The sequence below is a fragment of the Lactuca serriola genome, chromosome 3, assembly GCF_051521515.1.
Source record: "Lactuca serriola cultivar US96UC23 chromosome 3, Lser_US96UC23_V15, whole genome shotgun sequence".
Lineage (NCBI taxonomy): Eukaryota > Viridiplantae > Streptophyta > Magnoliopsida > Asterales > Asteraceae > Lactuca > Lactuca serriola.
In genome coordinates, this window is record NC_136410.1 from 140,402,409 (window position 1) to 140,429,394 (window position 26,986).

General features: G+C 35.5%; 2 protein-coding genes and 2 non-coding genes across 4 annotated transcripts; 1 reads left to right on the plus strand and 3 right to left on the minus strand.

Annotated features, from left to right (window-relative positions):
* Positions 1 to 3,896: 3,896 nt before the first annotated feature.
* Positions 3,897 to 3,970, minus strand: TRNAV-AAC (transfer RNA valine (anticodon AAC)). Its single transcript has one exon. It is a non-coding gene; the product is annotated as a tRNA-Val (tRNA).
* An 806-nt stretch (positions 3,971 to 4,776) lies between these two features.
* TRNAV-AAC (transfer RNA valine (anticodon AAC)) lies at positions 4,777 to 4,850 on the minus strand. Its single transcript has one exon. It is a non-coding gene; the product is annotated as a tRNA-Val (tRNA).
* A 6,412-nt stretch (positions 4,851 to 11,262) lies between these two features.
* On the minus strand, positions 11,263 to 12,114 carry LOC145095745 (uncharacterized). Its single transcript, XM_079033575.1, has one exon. The coding sequence runs from the start codon at positions 12,112 to 12,114 to the stop codon at positions 11,263 to 11,265; it is 852 nt and encodes a 283-aa protein (XP_078889701.1).
* Positions 12,115 to 24,878: 12,764 nt separating this feature from the next.
* LOC145093208 (SUMO-conjugating enzyme SCE1) lies at positions 24,879 to 26,652 on the plus strand. The gene is made up of 5 exons (XM_079031282.1): positions 24,879 to 25,190; positions 25,333 to 25,416; positions 25,914 to 26,066; positions 26,145 to 26,258; positions 26,329 to 26,652. The coding sequence occupies exons 1-5, from the start codon at positions 25,122 to 25,124 to the stop codon at positions 26,389 to 26,391; spliced, it is 483 nt and encodes a 160-aa protein (XP_078887408.1). The 5' UTR covers positions 24,879 to 25,121; the 3' UTR covers positions 26,392 to 26,652.
* The last annotated feature ends 334 nt before the right edge of the window (positions 26,653 to 26,986 follow it).

A 26,986-nucleotide genomic window follows, 5' to 3' on the forward strand; every position in this document is an offset into this window, starting at 1 on the left:
GCGTGGGGGTTAAAGGGGGAAGGGTCAATCCCATTTAGCATTAATATAAGAAAAATAATAAATAGGATAACTTATACTATTTCGTTCATTAAAGGTATTTTTAGCATTTATTTCTTCTAAACCGGGAAACAAGATAGTTTTTGGAGACTTCAACGTCATCAGAAGGTCTGATGAGAGATTCAACGTTCAGTAATGTTCATCCAGTGCATCCACTTTTAACCAGTTCATTCAATATATTAAGTTACTCGACTTCAGCATGGGTGGTGAAAAAGTATACTTACATGAGCAGTGTGGGTGCCAAATTGAGTAAATTGGATAGGTTTATTGCTTGTCCCACGTTCTTATCATCATTACCCTCGTTGGTGGTCACAAGTCACTCAAGAGAATTGTCTTATCATAACCATATCACTCTCATCTCTCAGACCTCCGACTATAGTCCACCCCTGTTTAAATTGTTCAACTCTTGGTTGATGAAAGATGGTTTCAATAGCTTAATAAAAAAATGCATGGCACAGTTTTGCTGGTTACGGTAACCCGAATGCATACCTAGTAGCAAAATTACGTCACCTAAAGGAGGAAATCATAAAGTGGAAGAGAACCACTCATAAAGAAGAAACGAAGGAGATGAATCAAATAAAGGATACAATTGCACGCCTTGAAAAACTTGCAGAGATGAGCCCTAACTGAAAATGAACTAGACACTACAAAAGATTTAGAATTTAAGAAAATGGTAGTGTTGGACTTGAAGCAAAAATCAAGAGCTAAATAGTTGGTAGACGGAGATGAAAACACTAAAAAATTTCATGGTTACATTAATATCAAGAACAAGATAAAAGAATCAATGGATTGATGGTGAATGGAAAATAGACTACATCGATGGTGGAAGTCAAATGTGAAGTCTTTCAATTCTTCCAAAATAAATTCAGATAAAAATGGACCTCGAGGCCCAAAATTACCAGCCCACACTTCAAGTCCTTATCTATGATGGAGGCTATTAGAATTGAATCTGTGAAGACATAAGAAATGTGGTTTGGGCTTGCAGAAGTTAAAAATCCTCTAGCCTAATGGGTTTATATTTTAATTCATTAAAAACTATTTGGACACATTCAATAAAGACAACATAAACTCTGTCTTGCACTTTGAGATGTTCGGCTTCCTCGCACGAGGATGTAATTCGCCATTCATCACATCGGCGCCAAAGATTAAGGACCCTTCCAACTTGACTGATTATCGCCCTATCAGTCTAAATGGTTGTATCTACATTATTTCAAAAATCCTTGCCATGCATCTTAAAACAATAATCAGTGGTGTTATCAGTGTCATTCAGTCGGCGTATGTTAAGAGTCGTAACATACTCGATGCTCCTATGGTGATCAGCAAACTACACACTTGGGCCAAGAAATTGAAGAAAAATCCTTTTGTTCAAGGTTGATTTCGATAAAGTATTTCACTCCATAAACTAGGAGTATATCAACTCCATTTTAGCATATATAGGGTTTGGTAATAAATGGTGTATGTGGATTCGAGGTTCTCTTGGATCTTCCAGAGCATCGATCATCATCAATGGAATCTGTATAGATGAATCCATAATTTCCAAGGGTGCTGGCCAAGGTGATCCCTATCACCTTTCCTCTTCATAATTGGAATGGAAAGATTATATGTAGATCTAGAGGCGGCTGAGACAAAGGGATATTCAAAGGAATGCACATTCCCAATGGTGGTCCGAAACTATCACACTTATTCTACGCCTATGACGCATTATTCGTGAGTGAATGGTCTTGATCTAATCTTAAATAACTTGTGCGCGTCGTTTTTATGTATCCTCAGGCCTTAAAGTTAACCTCCACAAATCTAGGGTCTTTGGAATTGGTGCTTCGAAAGGCAAGACATCAAACTGGGCGAATATATTAGGCTACGAAGTTGTTACATTCCATTTCAATTACCTTGGTGTTCCAGTTGGAGCAAACATGAATCACTTTAAGTGCTAGAAGCCCATTATTGACAGATTCAACTCCAAACTGTCCACATGGAAATCCAAACCGCTCTCTTTCGACGGGAGGCTAACATTACTCAAATTCGTATTGGGAAATCTCCACATGTACTTCTTTTTCCAGTTTTTAGCTTCAGTGGCGCTAACTGATGCACTAGAGAAAATAAGACGAGGATTTTTATGGGTGGCGATGAAGACAAATTGAAAATTCACTTGGTTTCATGGAACAAAATTGTTGCATCCAAAGCCGAAGGGGGCCTAGGTGTGGGATCAATTAGGGCCCTAAATATTGGCCTAATAGTCAAGTGGTGGTGGCGTTTAAAGAATGAGAACACATTATTATGGTGTCAGGCGATTAAAGGTATCCACAATCTATAGAATAAATCCCATGATCATATATCAAAAAGGAATCTCAGTGGCATCTGGAATAACATTACATTAGTTAGAAAAGATCTCACAAAACACGGGTTAGACATTGGTGACATTTTCAAACTAAAAGTCAAATAAGGAGACAACACATAGTTCTAGTATGATAAATGGATTTTGGAGGTACCCATCAAGGATAAACATCCATCTCTTTTTAATCTTGAATTAGGCAGACATATCTTATGAAGGAGAATTTGTGGATAATTGGAATGCATACCCTAATACAACTGGATTAACATAGAAACTATCCAATCTTCACAACGACCTTTCCCCAATTCAACTCGTCAATGGTGAAGATAAATGGAGTAACCTACTCGATGTCGATGGTAATTACACTATAGGAGCACTAAGGAGGAGAATCGATCACCATTTGACCACCCGTTGTGGGTCTTGCATAAACGGAGTCGACTGTACGGATCACATCTTGGTGCAATGTATGTTTGCATGTACGGTAAGAGAATAAATATTCAAATGGTGTGGTATATCTCAAAGCTTGTTTCACTATTTAGGTGATTTAATCAGCTTCATTAATAACTGGGCCACAGTCCACAAATGAAAAACGGGTTCACTGTTATATGTTACCGAATGCTATGGAATTTGTGGAAATACCGGAATGATCGGGTATTCAAAACGATGTTCACTAGCCCCTCGAAAGGTGAAGATTATATAAAATCAACGGTGTACTTATGGATTAAAAGTAGGGGTAGAGGTGGAACATGTAAGTGGATTGAATTGGCGTCCTCCCCTTCCCATATGTTGAAATTATGTTTCCTTCATGTACTTTGTACTTTGTAATTTGTTTGTCTTTGCTCCTCCGCTAGTTACTTGCTAGTCGGGGGTTCATTTTTATAACATTTGTCATTTCCAAAAGAAACACATATCTACCATATACAACTCTTGAAGTTAACAAGGCCTGAACATTTTAAAGAAATGTACTTCTTTTGGTCTCATATTCAAATTTTCCTAAGATGACACTTAATTAAGGTTTCTACTATCAAAATCATGAAAAATATATACATTTGTGACTACGTATTATATTATTAAACATATTTAAATTCTTCGTGAATTGATTATCATAATAATATTTTTCTTGGTTTGATTTCTATTTGTTTTGAAACGAATGAATTGTTATCTTCGAATAAGATCTTAAATTTAAAATGATGTGATAAAATTTATAAAGCCATTGCTTATAAAGCCAAATGAACAATCATGTGGGCTATATATCCAATCTTTTCCCTAAAATGATATATCATTTTCTTAGAAAACTAAACATTTATATGGAATTCAGTTCAAGGCACTTTTTTATGGAGCAAACTTGTACAGTTTAGTCGTATTAAAATAACAAAAGTTATTTCTTCTAATTTCCAAGCTGTTGTATTACCCTTTCGACCAAAGCTAAGATACAATTAAATTAACCAGAATGGTAACCAGACCGGAATATGATTAAGCAATAAAGTTAAACAGAAAGAAGAAAAAAATTTGGCTTCGCCCGGGTTCGAACCGGAGACCTTCAGTGTGTTAGACTGACGTGATAACCAACTACACCACGAAACCGATGTACAGTATTCCAGTAATTATCATAATATTCTTTCGATTTCCTTCAAAAATTAGAAACAAAAGTTTATAAATTATAATCGACCATTTTTTAGCTTCTTATTTTAATTTGATTTTTGGATTTGGGTTTCAATTCAATCATTTTGCTAACATACTATAGATCCCTAATTCCAAATACAACTTTTGATTCTTATTGAAAAGGTTAAAAGGCTCAAAAGTAAAACCTATACACTTTTAAGATTTTTAACAATTTTGTTTTGAGATTTTAAAAACTAATTGTTTGAGAAGATATTATAATTGTACTTTTTTTTTCAGTAATAATCGTTACAAATATATATTAATGTCGATTTTTAACAAAATTTTCACCTTTTGTTCTTATTGTGAGCTATCTAATAGACTAATATAAATGTTGATAACTATTATTCATAGTTTTGGGTTAGTTTCTTATAAACAAATGATTCTCTGAAACATATGATCTTTTTACTAATTGTTGTATCCATCCATTCCGTATGCTTTATATTTTATGCAACCACGTTTCTTACTTATAAAACTATATATTTTACATAAGAAATTGTGTTTAGAATTTTATAATTGGAATTCAGTTAATAACAGAAGTTTTGAGAGTAAACTTGTACAGTTTAGTCTTTACTAAAATAACAAAAACTATTTATATTATTTTCGAAAATGGTAAGTAGTGTATTACCCTTTTGGGCCAAGTTCAGATTACAATTATAAGCCCAAAAAATGGTAACTGGACAGGAATATGATTAAACATGAAAAATTATGTGAAAGAAAAAAATAATTTATGGCTTCGCCCGGGTTCGAACCGGAGACCTTCAGTGTGTTAGACTGACGTGATAACCAACTACACCACGAAACCGATGTACCTTAACTCAACAAACATTAAAATCAACTTTAACAAATGTCTCCAAAAATCAGAAATAAAAGTTTTTATAATTGATTAATGACCGGATTAAATTTTGGGTTTCAATTCAATCATGTTGCAACATAATACACATCCCTAATTCCAAATACAATTTTGAGTTAAGTTAAAATGATTAAGGGAGGAGGGAGTCATTCTCTCCTGACCCACTAAACCCACTGTCATATCATTTTTTCTTTTTTATTTTTCTTCACCTTTCATAACCCACAACACACGGATACCCTATCTTTTTGAACTCCTTCAACCCATTCGATTAAAACAAATACAAAACAATTAAAGGTAAAATCTTAATTAACAATAGAGTTATCGGCGGCACCACTACTGCTTCAATGAGTTGGTTAATTGGTTTCACTAACTCACTTCATCATATCTTTATACTTTCTCTCTTTCTCTCTCTCTCATTTTCTCTTGTACCATGTATTTTAAAACGTGTACCTTAGTTGTTTTGTAATTTTTTTAATTAAGTGGATTGAGAAAGATAGGATTTTCGTGTGTTGTGGTTGGAAAAGATGAATAAAAAAAGAGACAAAAATTGATGTGACAGTGGGTTCAGTGGGTTTGGAGGAAACGACTCCCTCGTCCCTTAAAATTAAAACCTATATAATTTTGATTTGAGATTTAAAAACTAATTGTTTGAGAAAATACTATAATTGTTTTTTATTATATGATAATTAAAAAAAAAAAAAACAAACCTTATTAATATCCAAGTGTTTTAACTAAAATTTTCACTTGTTCTTGTTATGAGCTATCCAATATAAATGATTAATAACGAATTAATGATTATTCATATTCTTGGATTGGTTTCGTATAAACCAATTATTCTGTCAAACCTACTATTTAAAATCATCGTAATGAGAAAAAAGTGTGATTTTTTCTACTGATCCAACTAGGACTGTTCACTATTCGGATAAAACCGAATTATCCAATTGAACAATTTGGTTCGGATATTCGGATTTTTAGATTGGTTTTCAACAAAACCGAATTATTATTTTGGATTTCGGATTGGTTTTGATTTATAAAATAAGAACCGAATAGTCCAAAAAAACCGAATAAACATTTGTTATTTATCTACTTATAATATATATCTATAGTTTTTTATTAATTTTTTAATTTATTTTTTCAAATAGGAACGTTTCACCCGATAAAAAAACATTAATATGTATTTTCACTCAAAAGTTTTCTATCTATAAAATATTTAACTATAATATATCTTCTTATTACTTGTTTATTAATTTCAAATCACAACTAAGTAATTTGTTTTTGATTCTTGTGTAAAGTTTAGTAATCTTATAATTATTTTTCGTGTTAAAATGTTTCGGTTTTTCAAAACCGAATTATAAAAACCGATCCAACCGAATTGTAATTGGATCAGATCGGATTGGATTAAAATTTAGTTTGGACTATTCGGATCCATGTTTTGAAAACCGAAATCAATTTGGATTCACTTGATTGGATCGGATCAAACTGATTCATCCAAACGAACACCCCTAGATCCAACCATGTGTTTGATGAAGTTTATGAGATTCGACTGTCCCTAATTTAAGAATCCTCGAATTTTAGTCCAAGAAGTCTAAATTTTAATGACATATTTATTTAGGCAATTGTACGGGTATTTTACTTTCTCAATCCCTTATGCATCCATTTTTTACGTCGCTATTTCATAATTATATTAGGTAGCGTTTGGTATAGAGAACTAGATCAAACAAAACAAAGGTCTATCACATAGATTTGACATGGTCGCATGGATGAGACACAAACAAAAACAGCCAAATCAAATAAGTGTTGTAATTCAAACTAATAGACACGTAAGGAAACCGACAAATAATATTGAGAATTATATGTCGATTATTGCGATTAACAAATCCAATTATTATTATTATATTTACCGAGTTTCGTCCAAAACCAGATCAATCATTCACGATTAGATCTGATTATAAGAAAGGAAGAAGAAGATTGTCCTGTTGTTGGACGAAATTAAATGCAAGACAGAAAAGTAAAACTGACATGTTGATGGCTGATCTTGAACTTCAAATAACTGCACGGATCGGATTCTTGTCCTTAAAGGTTTTTACTTCGCTTCTACTCGCTGTAAGCGATAGAGTAAAACCCTAGGATTTAATGCAAATCTACCGACTTTCCAACAGCATTGGAAATCAACAAACACAAAGCGAATACTCAGAAACTGGAAGAAAAAACGCAGAGGGTGGGAGAGAGCTCTGATTTTCGTGAGTAGTCAATACAGCTCCTAGGGGGCAGTATTTATAGGTATCGAAACCCTAAAAGGCATGAAACGGGCCCCCATAGGTCGACCCCTAGAAAACCTAGGGCGACGACTTGCTCTCCAAGCAAGCCATTTCCTAATGCTTCTAGAATATTCTGGCACCTTATCCACGAAGTCAACTCTAGTCAACCGTTTGACCGGTCGATCAAACCGACTTGACCCGAACTCTCCAAAAATGAAAGCTCCTCAGCTCCCAGCGACCGATGCGTCGTGCGAAGTGCAAAGCGCGCCTAAATCGCGCCATTTCGCGCACTCACGGTGTCGGCTAGTGCTAGCCTAGGCTAGGCGCGCTCGTGGGCTTGACCCATTCCTTGATCCACTAAAGCCTTTGAAGGCCTATTAAGGGATTAAGCATATAAACCCACTAAAAGTTTCTTCCCCCATCAATGTGGGATGGAGGAAACTTACCAACTTGTAAATTTCCTCTATAGTTTCCAACAATCCCCCACCAAGTTGGAAAGTTTCCTTTCACTTAGACAGATGATGTCACTTGGGTGTCACGAAGATTAAACCCTAGTTTAATGAGAACAAACAAGAATAGATCGATTCAATGGTTTCCTTATAGGTTTAAACCATGAACCTTAATGACCTCTTCAGTTTACCCCCACATATCACAAGTTTTCTTTGTGTTCTCCCTGAACGCTAATATGGCCATGCACTAGAAAACCCTTTTCATGACCCTTTGGAAGATAAACCACTAATCTTCACTTGAGGCGGCACCACCTCTAGATCATGTAGGCAAAGTTTTACAACATCTTCGTTGCTTAGATGTCTCCAAAACTTTGTTAAGAGTTGTAACTCAACCTCGTTCTCGACAACGACGTACTATCCTACCTCACATAGATCTATCATTAATGATAGTACCTTCTATCGTTAGTGACTTCGTTGTTACCCTTTAAACTTAAGAATTAGTGGCACTAATATCAAGTTGGGATTCCATCACTAAGCGATTCTATTGTGGTTTTAGACCCATGACTCTCATGGTAGATGTAACCAAATCTGTCGTCAGAGGTTTGGTAAACAGATCTGCCAAGTTTCTGCTTGTCTTGACATAGACAACCTTGATGGTACCACTTTCAATTAGTTGTCTCACAAAATTGTGTCGCAGACCTACATGTCTCGACTTCCCATTATATATCGCATTATATACTTTAGACAGTGTGGCCTCACTGTCACGGTACATGGGTATTGAAGGCATTGGAATATCCCACAAACGGATATCCATAAGTAGATCTCGAATCCACTCTGCCTCTTTGCCTGCTGCTGCTAAGGCAATCAGCTCTGCTTCCATCGTTGAATGAGTTATGCATGTTTGTTTCTTGCTTGCCCAAGAAACAGCACCACCAGCTAAAGTATAAACCCAACCACTTGTTGATTTTGAATCACTAGTGTGATCAATCCAGCTGGCATTGGAATAACCTTCAAGTATTCCATTAGATGACGAATATGTCAACTCAAAAGTACTTGTCCTTTTTAGGTATCCTAGTACTCTACCCACTGCCTTCTAGTGCTCCGTCCCTGAATTAACAGTTTATTGACTCAATTTGCTTACAGCGAATGAGATGTCAGGTCGTGTGCAGTGAGTAGCATACATCATGCTTCCAATTGCACTAGCATATTCTAGTTGAGCCACTGCTTGACCAGAATTCACCTTAAGTTTCACACTTGAATCAAAAGGAGTGTTGAATTCCTTAATGTTCAAATGTTGAAACTTTGTCAGAATTTTCTCTATTTAATGAGATTGACTCAGAGAAATATGACCACCTGTCCTTTTCACTTTGAAACCAAGAATTGTATCAACTTCTCTAAGATCTTTCATCTTAAAGTTCGAGGATAGGTGTTTCCTAGTCTCAAGAATACCTTCTAGGTGAGTGTCAATGATCAACATATCATCAACATAAAGACATATAACTACTATGTAATCAGATGTATGTTTAGAATAAATACACCTATCAGCACTATTATGCTGAAAACCAAAAGCAGTCACAGTGGTGTCAAACCTCTCATGCCACTGTTTGGGAGCTTGCTTCAACCCGTACAAGGATTTAACAAGTCTACACACTTTGTTTTCTTGTCCAGGTATCACAAAACCTTCAAGTTTCTCCAAGTAGATCTCCTCCTTGAGATAACCATTCAGAAAGGTTGTCTTTACATCCATTTGATGAATGTACAGTCCTTTTAAAGCTGATATTCCTATGAGAGTTTTAATAGAACTAATCCTAGCAATTGGGGCATAGGTATCAAAATAATTGATACCTTCTCGCTGCCTATAGCCCTTAGCAACTAATCTTGCTTTATAGGCAGATATGGATCCATCTGGATGATACTTTCTCTTGAATATCCATTTGGATCCTATGGGTTTTCTCCCTTTGGGTAGATCAGCTAACTCCCAAGTTCCATTACCCATAATTGAATCCATTTCGTCATTTATGGCTTCCTTCCACAAAGGAGCATCTCGAGACGTCATGGCTTCAGTAAAGGTCTTAGGATCATCATCCAAATTAATGGCAAAGATGACCTCTCTCGTCACTTTCTTTTTTGTTCCTTCGACCAAATGAGAGTATAAATCATCTCCAAAAGTTTTATCTATTCTAGCCCTGGTACTTCTCCTTGGTTCCTCCACAATAGGAGGAGGTGGGAGTATTTCATGAGAAGTACTTGTAGGTGATGTATGACTGGAGTTTTCTTTATCCTTAGAAAACTTATCATCAAAGAATTCCACATCTCTGGATTCCACAACAACACCTGATTCAATATCTAATAACAGGTAAGCCTTGCTATTATGAGCATATCCAATAAATATACTCTTATTAACTCATTCTCCCAATTTGATTTGCTTAGGATCGGGAGTCCGATAATAAGCAACGCACCCCCACACTTTCAAATTGTCTAGGTTAGGCTTTCTACCTTTCCATAACTCATAAGGGCTTTTAGGAATACTAGTGATCCTATTATGAACATAGCAAGCAGTCAATAGTGCTTCCCCCCACAGATTGTTTGGTTGACCCGATTGGTTCAACATACAGTTGACCATCTCACAAAGGGTTCAGTTCTTTCTTTCAGCCAAACCATTATGTTGGGGAGTGTATGGTGAAGTTCTCTCATGTTTGATTCCATTCTCTTCACAGAATGTGTCAAACTCTTGGTTGAAATATTCCCCGCCTCTATCCGAGCGAAGAATTTTGATGTGTCTTTCAAGTTGATTTTTGACCTCGGCCTTATACCACTTAAATGCATCAAAAGCTTCATCTTTTGATTTCAGCAAATAAACATGTAGATATCGACTGAAGTCATCACAGAATGTGATGAAATACCTTTTTCCTCCTCGAGTAAAGATTCCATTTAATTCACATATATCAAAATGAATCAACTCAAGCAATGATGTGTTCCTCTTTACTGATGGAAATGGTTTCTTAGTGAACTTTGATTTCACACATGTTTCACATTTTTCAAAATCTTTTGTGTCATATTTTAACATTCCTTTAGTTTGCATTTTTTCAATGTTTTTAACATTAGTATGAGCCAAACGTTTATGCCATAAAGAAATTGAACAAACAAAATAACCAAAAAAGTTCACTTCATTCACATTAGCAACCAATCCACCAATTACATCATTATCAACACTTGACACACTTGCAACACTAGAACTACCACTCTTAACACTAGGACCATTCACACTACCCTCATCACTAAGGCACAAATGATACATCCCTAAACAATTGTTCGCCCTCCCAACATATCTTCTGCCTTTAGTGATCACAATTTTGCCTCTCTCAAGCACCATCTTGAACCCACCCTTATCAAACTTGTCCGTAGAAACCAACCCTTTCGATATAGTAGAAACATGAAGAACATCTCGAAGGGTTACCCATTCACCACATGTGAACTTCACACGAACATCAACTCTTCTTAGAACCTTGGCTCTGTGACCATCAACACAAATGACGACCGTCCCATGTGGCATTAGGCGGTAAGTGCAGAAGTTCTCTCGTTGCCCACAAACATGCACGGTGGCTCCAGTGTCCACGAACCATCCTCGAGCACAGATTGCTCGGGTAAGGGAGGAGATCATAAAACTCTCTCCAAGTTCACACTTGCCACCATGTTACTCACCTTCTCGACTGCATGTGCAACCGGTCCTGATTTGCGATCTTTGCATTCTCTCGCATAGTGCCCAATCTCTCTGCAGATGTGGCAAGGTCCGGTCCTCTTTGGCTTTGAGTTAGGATTCTGATGACCTGGTTTCTTGAAGCTTTGTTTCTTGGGTCCCAAGTTCTTCTTGTTTTGTCCCCCAGACTTGCCTTTATGACTAGAACCCCCAACTGACACGTGATGCACGCTCGATCCGACTTTACCACGCTTGTCCCTGATGCGAGTTTCCTCCTCAATGCGGAGGTGTTTCATCAGATCTTCCAAGGAGTAGTACTTGGACTTATGCATCATTCTCTTAGAGAAATCTTTCCACAAGGGTGGCAGTTTTGTGATAATCGCACCAACCTGAAAGAGTTCTAGAATAGAGATGGAGAGTGCGTTCAACTTGTTGACCATGACTTGGAGTTCACGCACTTGCTCCATGATTGATTTGTCATCTACCATTTGAAACTCTAGGTACTTAGACACAAGGTACTTGTTAGTACCTTCCTCATGTTCCTTGTACTTAAGTTCTAACGCATTCCATAGCTCTCTTGGATCTTTGACCGGCGCGTAAAGATCATAGAGTCGATCAGATAGGGAGTTCTTGATATGACCCACACACAGTTCCTCAAACTCTCTATGCAGAGTCCTTTGCTTTTCCAGTTCTGTGATGACCGTTGGGTCTACAGCTTTCCCCTCCTCCGGAATTGGATTAGCAGGAATTGGTGCCAGTTTTGGGTCCAAGACAAAAGCGAGCTTCAAAACATGAAGCATGAACTTGACCATCTCGGCCCAACGGGTGTAGTTCTAACCATCGAATTGATCAAGTTTGGCAAACTCTTGGTTCATGAAGTGGAGGCTAGCAGTAGTGTCCATTAGTCTGTTGATTTATTACAATTAAAAACCTTTAAGAATGTTGTAATTCAAACTAATAGACACGCAAGGAAACCGAAAAATAATATTGAGAATTATATATCGATTAGTTGCGATTAACAAATCCAATTATTATTATTATATTTACCGAGTTTCGTCCAAAACCAGATTAATCCTTCACGATTAGATCTGATTATAAGAAAGGAAGAAGAAGACTGTCCTGTTGTTGGACGAAATTAAATGCAAGACAGAAAAGTAAAACCGACCTGTTGATGGCTGATCTTGAACTTCAAATAACTGCACGGATCAGACTCCTGTCCTTAAAGGTTTTTACTTCGCTTCTACTCGCTGTAAGCAACAGAGTAAAACCCCAGTATTTAATGCAAATCTACCGACTTTCCAACGGGCATTGGAAATCGATAAACACAAAGCGAATACTCGGAAACTGGAAGAAAAAACGCAAAGAGTGGGAGAGAGCTCTGATTTTCGTGAGTAGTCAATACAGCTCCTGGGGGGGCAGTATTTATAGGTATCGAAACCCTAAAAGGCATGAAACAGGCCCCCATAAGCCGACCCCTAAAAAACCTAGGGCGACGACTTGCTCTCCAAGCAAGCCGTTTCCTGAGGCTTCTAGAATATTCTGGCACCTTATCCACGAAGTCAACTATGGTCAACCGTTTGACCATTCGATCAAACCGACTTGAACCGAACTCGATAAAAATTAAAGCTCCTCAGCTCCTAATGACCGATGCGTCATGCAAAGTGCGCCTAAATCGCGCCATTTAGCGCACTCGTGGCGTCGACTAGTGCTAGGCTAGGCTAGGCGTGCGTGTGGGCTTGGCTCATTCCTTGATCCATTAAATCATTTGAAGGCCTATCAAGGGATTAAGCATATAAAACCACTAAAAGTTTCTTCCCCCACCAATGTGGGATGGAGGAAACTTACCAACTTGTAAATTTCCTCTATAATTTCCAACAATAAGACTATTTTATTAGATTCCAATCTCATCCAAAAAATAGAATAAAAACATATTTGACAAAGATACCTTTACATTTTTTTTCTCATCTCTACACCCTTCATTTTGTATATCTTCTAGCCTATTACTATAATTTTTCTATTCAGAAATTCGTTCACTAAATTTTTTTATTTATAGTTCTTTATTTTTGAAAATATGTCCATGGTCACATTGACTTTCCATCATTAACATGTCACAACTAATTAAGTAACTTTCTATAAGTAGTCAAATCATAACTAGTGGCGACTTTTCATAATTAGCAATGTCTTTTTAAGTTACATGCAATACATTAATTTAAGCAAAAAATAACAAAATGAAATTTAGAGGGCTTAGTTTATTAACTTGTTGTCTTATAGGTGAGTTAATTAGAAACTAATGAATCTTAATGGTCTAGATATAATTATCCTTAGTTTAAATTGGTAAGGATTTATCCCTTAATTAAAGAGATAAATCATACCAATTTAAATAGGATAATCATATTTGACATATAGGATATGATACTCTTGACCTATATAACGAATTTTGACTTCCCTCCTTCCCCATCTAGGCCAAAAGAACTCATGACATCCTACCTAGGCTAGGGTTCGAGTTCATCCAGTAAAGAGCACAATAACTTAGTCATTTTAGTGCCAGATCACTTAACTTAGGTGTGTGTTCATCAGAAAAACTCTGGTTTGGGTTCTAGATCATCTAAGAAAATAAGAAACCAACCATAATACTCCATAAAAGAGGTATATATTCGATCTACATTATGTTTTGTTTTGTTGCTAAAAGTTGTAAAAACCATGATGAGTTGCATTGTGCTCTTATGATCATCATAACCCAACAATTGTTATGCTTACAATAAATTATAGTATTATAATTCCATTTCAATAAAAAGAAAACAAAGTGATGGTAAGTAAGGATTGATTATTTCCTAGGTTTTAAGAAGTGGGGGGGGGGGGGAAATGAGGTGGCGCCTAGATGTTAGAGTAAAGGTGAAAAGTGAGGGGATAAACACCACATAATCTTAACATTGCCTAGAAGAATACACAAATTGACATCTGTAGTAAGTGCATAATCATTCTACTCGAATGAAATCACACCCTCATTGAATAGTTACTTCTTTATTGGTTCATATTAGTTTACATATTGCCAACAATGTATTTTGCATATGATTTGAACTGCCTTGGTTAGCACTCCTCATATTCTTCATACACACAACCTGTTTATTCACTTCAACATAACTAGAATTTGTTTTCACATTCTTTTCGAAACTATTCAATGATGAAAATACTTTATAATTCTAAACCACAATGAACATAACTTTGTACTAATGTGTCTACGTTTTCTACCTTTTTAACCGGGCAAAACCTATAACATTCCAAAATTTAGAGCCAAAAATTTTGTTTTTGTATTAATAAAGCCATCAACCAAACATGTTTATAAAAACCGTAAAGGAAATCAGAGTATATCAGTAATCATATCAGAAATACATCAGAGTCAAATAGTGCGGAAAATCATGGTGTGTGCAATGCAATCATCCCGAGCTCTTCCCCTTCGAACCGGAAGTACCTAAAACATAAACTGAAAACTGTAAGCACAAAGCTTAGTAAGTTCCCCAAAATACCGCATACCATACATATACGTCAGCTCAAGTCTGTATCGGTTCTATTTCACCAATGAGTCTATTTCATCTCCAATGTCATCTCAATGTTGTATCAAGTCTATTTTACCCCCAAATCTATTTCAATTTAATCAGTATTATTCAACCGTACGGGTCTATTTCACCCCACATACATATAGCAAACAGGCACACATGCATACATGCATACATGCATACAAAAGGAATCACAAAGACTACAAGCACATACAGACATATCAATAAGTGTCACAGGGACCACTACTATCACACAACATAATCCAGGGGGGCGACATTGGTGCCTTCAACCCACAAGTACACTGAGGAAGCTCACCTCGATCCACTGATAACAAATAGATGCTCGGGCTACTGAACCGGAGAATCCTTGCGATAACCAATCAAATAAAACCTTAATTAGTAATTAGGTTATAAACCACAACCGAGGATTTTATCCATTAATCCCGACTCCTAGGGTAAAAGACCATTTTACCCCTTTCCCGCAATTGGCCCAATAAACCGTGGCCTAAACCCAAAGCACCTGAAGCCCTAAAATAACCCAAATGCATAAAGGTATAAGGCCTAACAATGGACCAACTCAATAAGACATTTCGCCCAACAAGATCCAAAAACCTAGAGTCCAAAAGTGGCCCAAAATGCCCCCTGTTGAGTACGCTTAACGTACCACCTGGGTACGCCTAGCATACTGCTTCGTGACCAAGGTCTTATGGGGCTTCAATTATGTACGCCCAACGTACACTGGAGTACGCCCGACGTACGCCCCTTTTTGCCAAAACTTCATTAAGCACTTAATGCTTTAAGTCCAAACATCCATTTTACAGATCCAGTCCTTGGGGAATGTCTTAAACGATAAAGTTACCAACTCGATGCCTTTGCATGGCTCAAAGAGACTCAAACCCTATATTTAGCATTCTACTTTCACCAAATGAGCATTAACCTATGCATGGTTGATCTACATGTTGGATTAGGTGTCTAAGCACATAACTATAATTGGTATGTACTTGACCCGATAGTAGCATGGTCCATTTGGGGTTGCATTCACCATAACAATTTGATAGGATGGATATTTGAGAAAGAGGTTATTTGTGATTTATTAATATATTATAAGTATAATATATTAATTGAGAAATCCTATTATTTAATTAGTATTGATCAATAATTAATTTGGAATTAATTTAGTGATCAAAAGAGACTAATTAAATTAATGTAGACTGATTAAGTAAATCAATGATACTTATAGTTTGGGCTAATGATCCATGTTGATTATATGGACTAAATCTTTGTGGAGTCCATGAAGATTTAGTCCATAGGGCTTATCATGTTGATTATTGGATTAAAGGCCCAATGGAGTGGATTAGGGTTTACAAGTTGAAACTCTAGGAATTCCACACTATAAGTGTAACCCTTTAGCTCCAAAATCGGAACCCAAGGGGTTTTAACAAGAACCCTAGCCGATTTTGTGTCTGATAGCCTCTCTCTTAAATTCCTCCATTTGTTCATGGTGTTTTGTGAACCATTTGAGGCATCACACTTGAGGTGCTAAGCTCTTGAAAGGCCAAATTCTACATGCTACAACTAAGAGGCATTCTTCTAACTAGTTTTTTATGTTTCAAGTATCCAAGTTGTATACTAGTTATAGGTTTCATGCTTTTGATAATTTTTGTTGCATGTATAACTAGAGAAAACTTTGATCCAAAGCATTAAGGTTGTATGTGCACCATAAGAGTGTTGTAGTACATAAAACCCAACACTAAAACCATCAATATGCAAACTTTATGGGCTAAGGACCTCAAAAACATCAAGAGGAGCAACTCAAAACTTATGGAGTGTCATTTACTCACAAGAACTCATTCATTGGACCAAAATATGTCCAAAACACCACTAGATCTAGATCTAAGCATAGAGTAACCCAGGTAAAGACTTTGGATACAGATTGCTATCGAACTCACGACGTGAGTAGGATTATTTCGGAAAAATATATATATCCTTGATCCTCACGATTTTAGAAGGGGGTTGGTGAGAGAATAGTTACCAAAAGACAATTTTCAGAGTATTAAAGGTTAGAAACCTAGTAACAACACTAAGGGGGAAGAATAAGAACATACTATACTTTTTGATTTGGTACATTAATATGATTTTGATTTTGAAAACTATTTGTTTGTTTGTGACTACGAGTAGCTAAATCTAGTTGCTTCTGTTAGCTTAGTGAGTTCCCCCAAAATACTCATACTCATACAATACAAATATAACCATAAATAGCATACTATGGGTCTAATCAACCATCGGGTTGGAATACCCCAGGCCGTTAACATTTCGGTTGGAATGCCAACATATAATGGGTCCAATCATCCTCAGAATGGAATACCCCAGGCCCACAACCAACAGGTTGTAATGCCCACATACTATGAGTCTAGGCATCCTCGGGATGGAATACTCCAGGCCCACAACCAACAGGTTGGAATGCCCAGGTCTGTTGGCTTTCGCACAAAGCAGATAAGCCTCAACCAATAAACAAACATGTGCACATATAACAGATAATCATATAACAGTCTATAGACAACAAAATGATCTACAGGATCATACCACATAACATATAATATTATCCTACCCTCTAGGATATCTAACTAACAGGTCATACTAGCATAACATAACCAATAAAATTTCGAAGGGCCGGCCTTGGTGCCTTAGACCCTTGAGTATAGTGAGGAAAACTCACTTGACTAGTAGTGCCGAAATGTTGAACTTCTAACCGCTGCCTCATTGGAAATCCCGATCTGACACACATAATAAATACTAGGTTATTACCCGACATTACTCCCTTGACTAAGTGTCCATATAATTCATAAAGTCCATTCCTTTTTGTTGGGACAAGGCCCAACACCAAGTCCTTATCTTGAAGGTCCATACACTAAAGTCCTTTGTTGGCCCAATTTACCAAATTGGGCCCAACCTCCCTATTGGGCCTATCTCCATGATCCACTAACATAACCTGGCCCAAAATATGCTATTTGCAGAGTCCAACAAGGCCCAAATCTATTTAGCCCATAAACCCTAAGCCCATATGACAAGAGCCCAATCAGAGAGCGTGTGCGGGGCATACCTCTTTGGTTACGCTGGGCGTAATGCTGTTCTACGCTAACTGCCATCAGGATAGCTGACCCCGTACGCTGGGCATATAGAACTTACGCCGAGCGTACGTGGGGTTTTACTAAAATCCTAATAAGTGCTTAATGGCTTAAGCACTTAAGCCCATATCCCAGATCCATCGACCAAATACGCCTTGGGACCATAAAGTTCAGGACTTTATCACCTTGGACGTCCAGAAAGTCCTTAACTCATGGTCTTAACCCATTAAGACCTTCTTACTTCATGCATGGGACAAGTCTAGCCTTTGGGAACTGGTTTTTATCACTTAGGACATCTCCTAAGGTCTGAAAGGATAACTTATTTCGTCTAAGACATCACATGCATCTTCTTGGGACTCTTGGGACAATAAGACCCCATAAGGTTAAATGTCTAGATCTATAAACAAGTAAGCACAAAGTTTCAATCTTTTTACCTTCTGGAGCTTTAATGGCACAACACAACTTCAGATCTATAGCCTTGTTCTCCTCTTCTAGCTCCTTGGAGCAATGTCTTCACTTCTAAGGTCCAAAATGCACACTAACTCACACTTCTTCACACACTTTAGGGTTTGGGACATTTTCTGAGGGAAGGAGGCTGAGGATGAGCAAAGGAATGAGCCATAAGGTTGTTTATATAGTCCTCAACACCGGATATTAGGGTTTTCATTGGACATAAGTACGCCCAATGTACATGAGTGTACGCCCAGCGTACTAGGGCGCACCTAGTACGCTTAGCGTACCCTTATATACGCTCAACATACTACTTCTAGTCCCAAAGTTGCAACTTTAGTCATTATACTTCTCGTGACCCAACACCACTAACTCCAGGGACCAAAAATGACAACTAATAAAGGAAGAAGGGCTTTCAAGATATACCTGCAAAGTTTAGGGCGTTACAAGGGGGTCGGAAAAGTAAATTGCTAGGAAATTTAAAGTTTTAAAAATTTTTAGACATAGATTTGGAATAATAATCTAAAAATTGAATCTAGTAATAATGGTTTAAACTTAAGTTACTAGTGTTGCGTGGGATGATTCTATGAGAGCTCAAATGTTTAACTGAGCCAACATATGTTCTAGTGTATTTGTGGCTTCCCATTCCTTGTGAAAAGCCATGAGATATGAAAGGTAATCAGGTAGTATATATGGCATAATAAGTTTTGCAACCTGAACTTGATCAAAATTCCAAGGAATCAAAAATTGAAGATACCAAAAATCAAACAAAAAGGTGGTGAATTCAAAGAAATCAAAGATCAATTATTAAAAGAAGTGAAGAATTCTAGGGGCTCCATCGTGGTATCAAAAGTTGTAATTTCTAGATTATGTATGATTGGGTAGCTTAACCAAAAATACCTTGAGGTTAAGAAAGATTTCTGAGGATTGATTCGGAGGGTTACAGAAATGAGTGTCGTATAAACTAAGGGGTTAAGGTTCATAAGGATTGTGAGTATTTAGGATTGGGAAGTTGTTAGGATTCTAGACACAAATATGCGCATTGAGGTCTTGGTATAATGGCTGAGTTCAAAATAGATTGTTCTATGTGATGCTAGGGATGAAAGTTAGACTTAAAAATAATTAGATTTGCTTGAGGACAAGCAAAAGATAAGTGTGGGGTATTTGATATTGCCATATTTTTACATATTTTTAGGCAATATTTAATTATATTTTTATTAATATTTTGGTTATTTTCATAGATAAATGGTACTTATAAGATTAAATTACATTTTGCAGCCAAAAGAAGACATCTTGAAGAATAAGGACTGGAAGCGACAAAGATTGAAACTTTGGAGGTTAAAAGCTTAAAAGATAAAAACTTCAGCTAAAAAACGTCCTCACGACGTGAGAAGTGAAGGCTCATGACGTCAGCATGATGATTCTAGAAGATAAGCATCCAGAAGCATGAATTCGTGTTGGATACAAATTGCTATCGAACTCACGACGTGAGAAGCCTTGCTCACGACATGAGTAGGGTTATTTCGGATATATATATATATATATATATATATATATATATATATATATATATATATATATATCCTTGATCCTCATGATTTTAGAGGGGGGCTGGTGAGAGAAGAGTTACCAGAAGTCAATTTTCAGAGTTTTAAAGGCTAGAAACTTGGTAACAACACCAAGGGGGAAGAAGAAGAACATACTTTACTTTTTGATTTGGTACATTATTATGATTTTGATTATGAAGACTATTTGTTTGTTTGTGACTATGAGTAGCTAAATCTAGTAGCTTCTGTTAGCTAGATGAAGCTGGAACTCATGAATTAGTAATTTGATTATGGATTCTTTTAGTTGGTTATTTGCTTGTGTTTAATTGTTTATACCTAACATGCTAGAAATTGATACTTAGGATTGCTTAAACTCATGTTTTGTGTAGTTAGTGAATATTGAATTGCAGGAACCTGACACCTAGTAATTTAGTGACCATTGAATTACTAGAGTTAGGATCCACCAAATCTTAGATAAGTAATCAAAGTATTAGTTTTGGTTGTGCTAGAGAACATATATTGTGATTATAATATTGTGTTTACCTAATCAAGCTTACATAGCTCCAATCCATTTAATAATTGATTTTGTGTTAAATTATACGTGACTACGCATAGATCTACATGAATTAATTCAACATTAGTAAATTTGGACTTGAATTGCTAATAAAATATTATTTGGCAACCAACGAGAATTATCCTTAATTAATAGCTAAATAATGAGGGAAAGTGGATTCGAACTAACAAGAGTGCTTTTCATAATTGATTGAATTAGTTGTTGATAATTTCAGTTTATCTAAACTTGCAAAATTAGATATAAACCAATTTACTTTGCTAGAATTTTAGGTTAATTTAATAGTGAGTAGGTTAATTAATTAAAACCGTTCCCTGAGTTCGATACCCGGCTTTTGTGCTATACTATTTGCGAAGGGGCACACTGCCCTAGGTCGAATAGCTAGTTGATTAGGAGGTAAAATTAGGTGTAGCTATTTCAGATGCATCAACTTTATACCTCTATGAAGTTGAGAAAGGTGAGTAAACTCTGGATCTAGAAGCTCCAACTTGATCAATGATCCTTCGCCAATCTTCTTCTTCTTCAAGATTCACCAAATACCCACCAAACACACACACACAAGGGTCAAATCTCTCTAAAATAGGTTATGGTTTCAAAATGAGGCTTTTAGGGGCAGTGGAGGCTGGTAATGAGAGAACCTTGGGGCATACGATTGTTTAAATAGGGTCCAAATGCTAAAAATTAGGGGTTGACCAATGACCACGTACACCCAACGTACTAGGCGTACACCCATCGTACACACACACCCTTCCCCCACTTTTCATTTAGTGCCAAATAGGGACCAATTTGCATACAATTTCCATATCAAGGGCCAAAATATGAAATACCTGGAATCATGTGTTACAAAACCAAATATCGTTCATAAGTTTGATTGCCTTTTAAACCCAACATAAGCAAATAAGAAAAGAACAAGCAACTCACCTAGATAAAATCTTAATGAACAAAAAATATTGCAACACCAAAAAGAAAATGATCAACGTCTTCTTGGTCCACAATAGAGATCATATAACCAAAATTGGCACCGTGTGCTTCGGAAAGAAAATACAATTTACATTCGCACGCATCTCATACATGAAATTGACTTTTCCATGTGAAAATTTAAAAAAATGATCACATGAAACCCCGTCCAATCCCCGTCTTACTTGGATGAACAAATATTCTAAGATAATACATGGTTGTTTGATTCTAGTTGTTATAATCACTTGACACCACACAAAGATTTGTTCATCACTAGACATCATGATAGTTTTTCCCTTAAGTTCATGCAATTGATGCCACTCGATTACCTAATAGATGGTGGATAAGTTTCGACTTCATATTGTTCATGTTCCCAACTTATCTCCTAACTTTGTAACTATTAGCTAAATATGTGATTCTAGTTTACATGTTATTTCCACCCCCTTGTGTTTGTCTTGTGTAGGATCCAAAGACAACTGAGACACTTTTTTTTTTTAGAACGTCGGAAATTTCATAAAGTTAGCAAGACGCAATACAAAAAGAACCAGAAACATTACATTAACGAAGTAGCCAAATTGAGGTTTTGCAGCTACACAATCCAATTCATTTTTATATATTTTTTTACTCCTATTGAGCACCCGCAAAATATGACCATTTAATTACTTTATGAAACGAGTTTGTTTTTTTAGGCTTGTTCTTTCCAAATAGAAGCTCATCCCAAAAAGAGCTCAAGTACCATGATATTAGGCGGGGGTGGATGTGTGTGGTGCCCGGGGGATCCCGGGCCACTGATCTGCTTCGGTCCGTAAAGATAAAAAAAAGTTTATTAGGTGCACCGACTTCAAATTCTTCTGGGTGACACTATACTTTCGAGAATTCGAGGCCCAAAAAATATAAAGTGTAAAAAATGCTAGTCCAATAACATAAAGAAAATTAGCCAAATAGCTCAAATGCATTGTGAGTTTGTGGTCCAAATTGTTTATTAAGTTTTTAACCTAGTTGACCCACATACCCACCCATTACCCAATATTCATCGGCAGTCAAAGAAAAGAAGCATGGAATCGATCCACTGCTGAAGACTAAAGTTACTAATCAATTTCATTTTGAAGTTGAAATTTTCAACACCGTCATGGATATGCAAATTAAAGAATTCGGGGACTGATTTAGTGAACTTAGCACCCAATTACTAGAATCATGGGGGCTTTGAGTCCTTGTGATTCATTTGCTAAATTTGACAAAACAAAGTTGTTAAAGTTGAGTGAGTTCTACAAAAAAGATTTTGATGATGCGGAGAGGATGCAAATTGATGGTGAACTTGAAATATATTATCATGCTTTACATAAAGATGATCGGTTCACTAGTTTGCAAGGAATTTACGACCTTTTGCGTTTGATGGTGGAAACGGGGAAACATCGGTCTTATCCTATGGTTTATAGGTTGTTGAAGTTGGTTTTGGTTTTATAGGGTAAAACCAAAACAATCGAAAGATGCTTTTCAGCGAAGAAGTTGTTGAAGATGTATTTGCGTAACAAAATAGGTGATGATTTTTTGAACGATGCGATGATTTCTTATGTTGAAAAAGAAGCATTTATGAAAGTAAAGATCGAAGATGTAATGGATCGGTTTGATGTATTAGTACTTTTAATTTTTTTTTTTATGTTATTATATTCGGAGGAAAAAAAATTATGCCACTGCTATGACAACTTTCTGCGTCCGTCACTGATATTAGGACGAAAGAGATACAACCTCAATCGATCAACAAGGTTAGTTCACTACTATTGGGCTTCAAGCCTTCAACCCTAGGTAGCCAACAAAAAAAAAGACACTCTACGCCACTTGCTCCATTTTAGACTTTACTAAAATGGCGTTATCCAACCAACTTGAACACTCGAGTACTACACTTTTATCACATTTATGGGTGGAAACCATGCCATCGAGCAACAACCGATAATTAAAATTTTTAAAGAAAAGAGGACTAAAATCGACGCACAAACTAACCAAAATAGTAGGAGAGTGATCACATAACAAAACAACATCCAAAACACAAAACCACTTATATATTTTCAAAAACAAATATCTAATAATTAATGTTTAACCAACTTTGAATATAGTAGTTATTTTTCCTTTGTAATTAAGCATTTTGACATTTGCACAAAACCTTATTGGAAATAACAAGGCAATGTCCCAATTTGTCAACTTGCAAAAAGATTCACACGTATAGATTCATATCATAACGTCACGACCGACCCAAATCACACGTTGCAAAAGGGTAGCTTGGTTTTCACGCATGAATTAAATAAGTTGATAATTTCTAAAGGTGTGCATTTAACATACCCATAACAATATATATATATATATATATATATATATATATATATATATATATATATATATATATATATATATATATATATATATATATATATATATATATATATATATATATATTTCTTGGAACAATTAACCAACGTATTTTTGAAATGGAACTATTAAGTTGAAAAAGATGAAAAATAAAAAATAAAAAATAAATATTTGGAATTATTATATTTTCATGGGAGAACGTGAACATTATATAAGTTATTATTGCAATTTTAATTTTTTTGAATTCAAATCAAATTTCGTTATTGCTAAAAGTATTTACATACTTTTACATTATTTTTAACTATCATTTTTATTAAACCAACATTTTATTTGTTTCTCCAAGCTTTATCAATAAAGTTTTTGGATGTCGATGATTAGACTCATTTTCTTATTATAAGTACTTTAAATAAAAAACAATATTACTTACTAAAAATGTTAATCAATAACTTAATACTATTTAATATTATTGAAATATATGAATTATAAATTTATAAATTATATTTTCCTCACTCGTTTCATATTTTTCAATAATCTAATTATTTATTATGATATATATATATATATATATATATATCATATACTTAATAATAATTTTATTTTATCCATTCTAAATTTCTAATCATATTTTATTATTAAACATTTTGTCATTTTTACTAAAACGAAATATTTTTATAGTTATGCTTTTATTTTTATAACTAAATAATTTATAAAAATAATACTAACATAAAATATGACGTGTTCTTAAAAACAATAATTTAAAGGACAAGAGTTTCCAAAATATTTGAAATATATAAAAATAATTATTTAATTATTAAAATTTAAATATTTGAGTAAATTCAATATATAATTTTTCTTTAAATCCCAAAAAATGACATCACAAAATAAACAAATTATACAAAAATCAACTACTGTGTTTATTTTATCTCTTAATTTAAACCTAATTTGTTCAAAAAATAGAGAATCATAACGAGATTTAATCAAATCTCAAACCCTTTCAAACCCTTTCATCTTGTTAAACACAGGGAACAGATTCGAGCTTATCTTCGATAATTGGTACACTAGTATTTAGTGTGGTGACTGGTGGTGTTGTTGGGGGAAGGAATAAATCATAAAGGAGAAAAAAAGTCGACTGCTCAAAAGTCAGCCTTTCGTCTTCTTCGCCATAATAAACCCATTTGCAGACTTCTACACCCTGCAAATCTTTCTCACACCCACACAATTCTAGACGCAGATCGCGATCGAAATCTGTAAACCATGTCTGGTGGTATTGCTCGTGGTCGTCTCACCGAGGAACGAAAAGCATGGCGAAAGAATCACCCCCATGTTCGTCTCCTAAGTCCTATCCCCCTTTCTCTTTTCATCTTTCTGTTTATTTGTGATTGTGTTTCATAACGTGTGTCTATGGTTAGGTATATATGCTGATATTTTTGGGGATTTTCGATTTGGGTTTGATTTTATTGATTAGGGTTTTGTGGCGAAGCCTGAGACTCTCCCTGATGGTTCAGTGAATTTGATGATTTGGCAGTGTACCATCCCCGGTAAGACAGGGGTAAGTTCTCGTTCTCGTTCTCGTTATATCTTATTCTTTGATTTGAATTTCATTGATGAACAAAATTTTGTCAATTATGCGTCTGTAAACCTATCTGTTATGATCGAAGAATCTCTATGTTCTTTAATTGGAACTCGTTTAAGTATTCTGTGTAAAAAATTTATCAAGGTTGTTATATTAGTACAAAAGATGATGAAATCATGAGAACACCATTGAATTTAGGGTATTGATATGAGTTTTCAGACTACGTTTTTAAGCTGTTGATATGATAACACATTAACACCATTAATTTTGTTACGAAATCATGAGAAAGAAATACTTTATCATGATTCTTGAAGAAATGTTTGAACACAAAATGAATTCAGGGTTCGAAAGATGTGATTTTAGTTGTCTTCCTTATGTTTTCCATGGATTGTTTATGGAGTCAATAAAAGAACAATTATGGAGTTTGTATTATAGTTTCATATAATTTTATTATTTGAACAATATGAATGCAGACTGATTGGGAAGGTGGATATTACCCTCTTACCCTTCACTTCACTGAAGATTATCCAAGTAAACCACCAAAGTGTAAATTTCCACAAGGCTTCTTTCATCCCAATGTTTACCCCTCTGGAACTGTTTGTTTGTCTATCCTTAATGAAGACAGTGTAAGTTCTTTGAATCTAGACAAAATTACCAAAATACCCTTCCTTTTTTAATTTTTTTTGTTGGTTTTTTTTTTCTAGGGTTGGAGGCCAGCAATAACAGTAAAACAAATCCTAGTTGGAATTCAGGATCTGTTGGATTCCCCTAACCCTGCTGACCCTGCACAGACAGATGGATATCATCTCTTTATCCAGGTAATTAAAATTGTTTAATAATTTGAAGGGTAATTTGGTCATTTCACAAATTGTGATTTTGATGATGTAGGATACGGTGGAGTATAAGAGAAGAGTCCGTCAGCAAGCTAAGCAATATCCCCCTCTCGTTTAGATGGATGCAATGGTTAATTTGATGTAGACCATGTTGATGTTGATGTTGATGATGATGATTTTCTATGATGATGATGATGTTGGATTAAAAACTTATATTTTCATATCTGAAAAAAAAAGATTAATCGGGTGGTGAAAAAAAGATTAAAACTTATATTTGTGTGAATGGGTTTTAAGGTTTTACTATTGTTAACAATGTGAAATGATTTGGATCTACTTTTGGGGTGATTGTTTGTCTAATAATGCAAATGCAATTTCTCTATTGCTACTTGTTTGTTTTTATAGCTCATTGATGATAAATGATCGAATATGTATGAACTTACTTGGTTATTTATGGATTTACTTATATATAGGACTGATCTAATAGTTGTTAGGGTTTATAGTTATAAGTATTCGTAAATAGGGATTCCAATATAATCACCTGAACAACTCGAGTAATAGAAGAGTTCTTCGAGTTCTGTCCATAGATGTATGTAATTCTTAGAGTTTTGTCCATTGATGTATGTAACATCGACTTAACCACCTTCATTCTTTGAGTGGCTAGATCTGTTCGTTAATGAGATGATGTCCTATAAGTTTGATTTGGAAAAATTCAA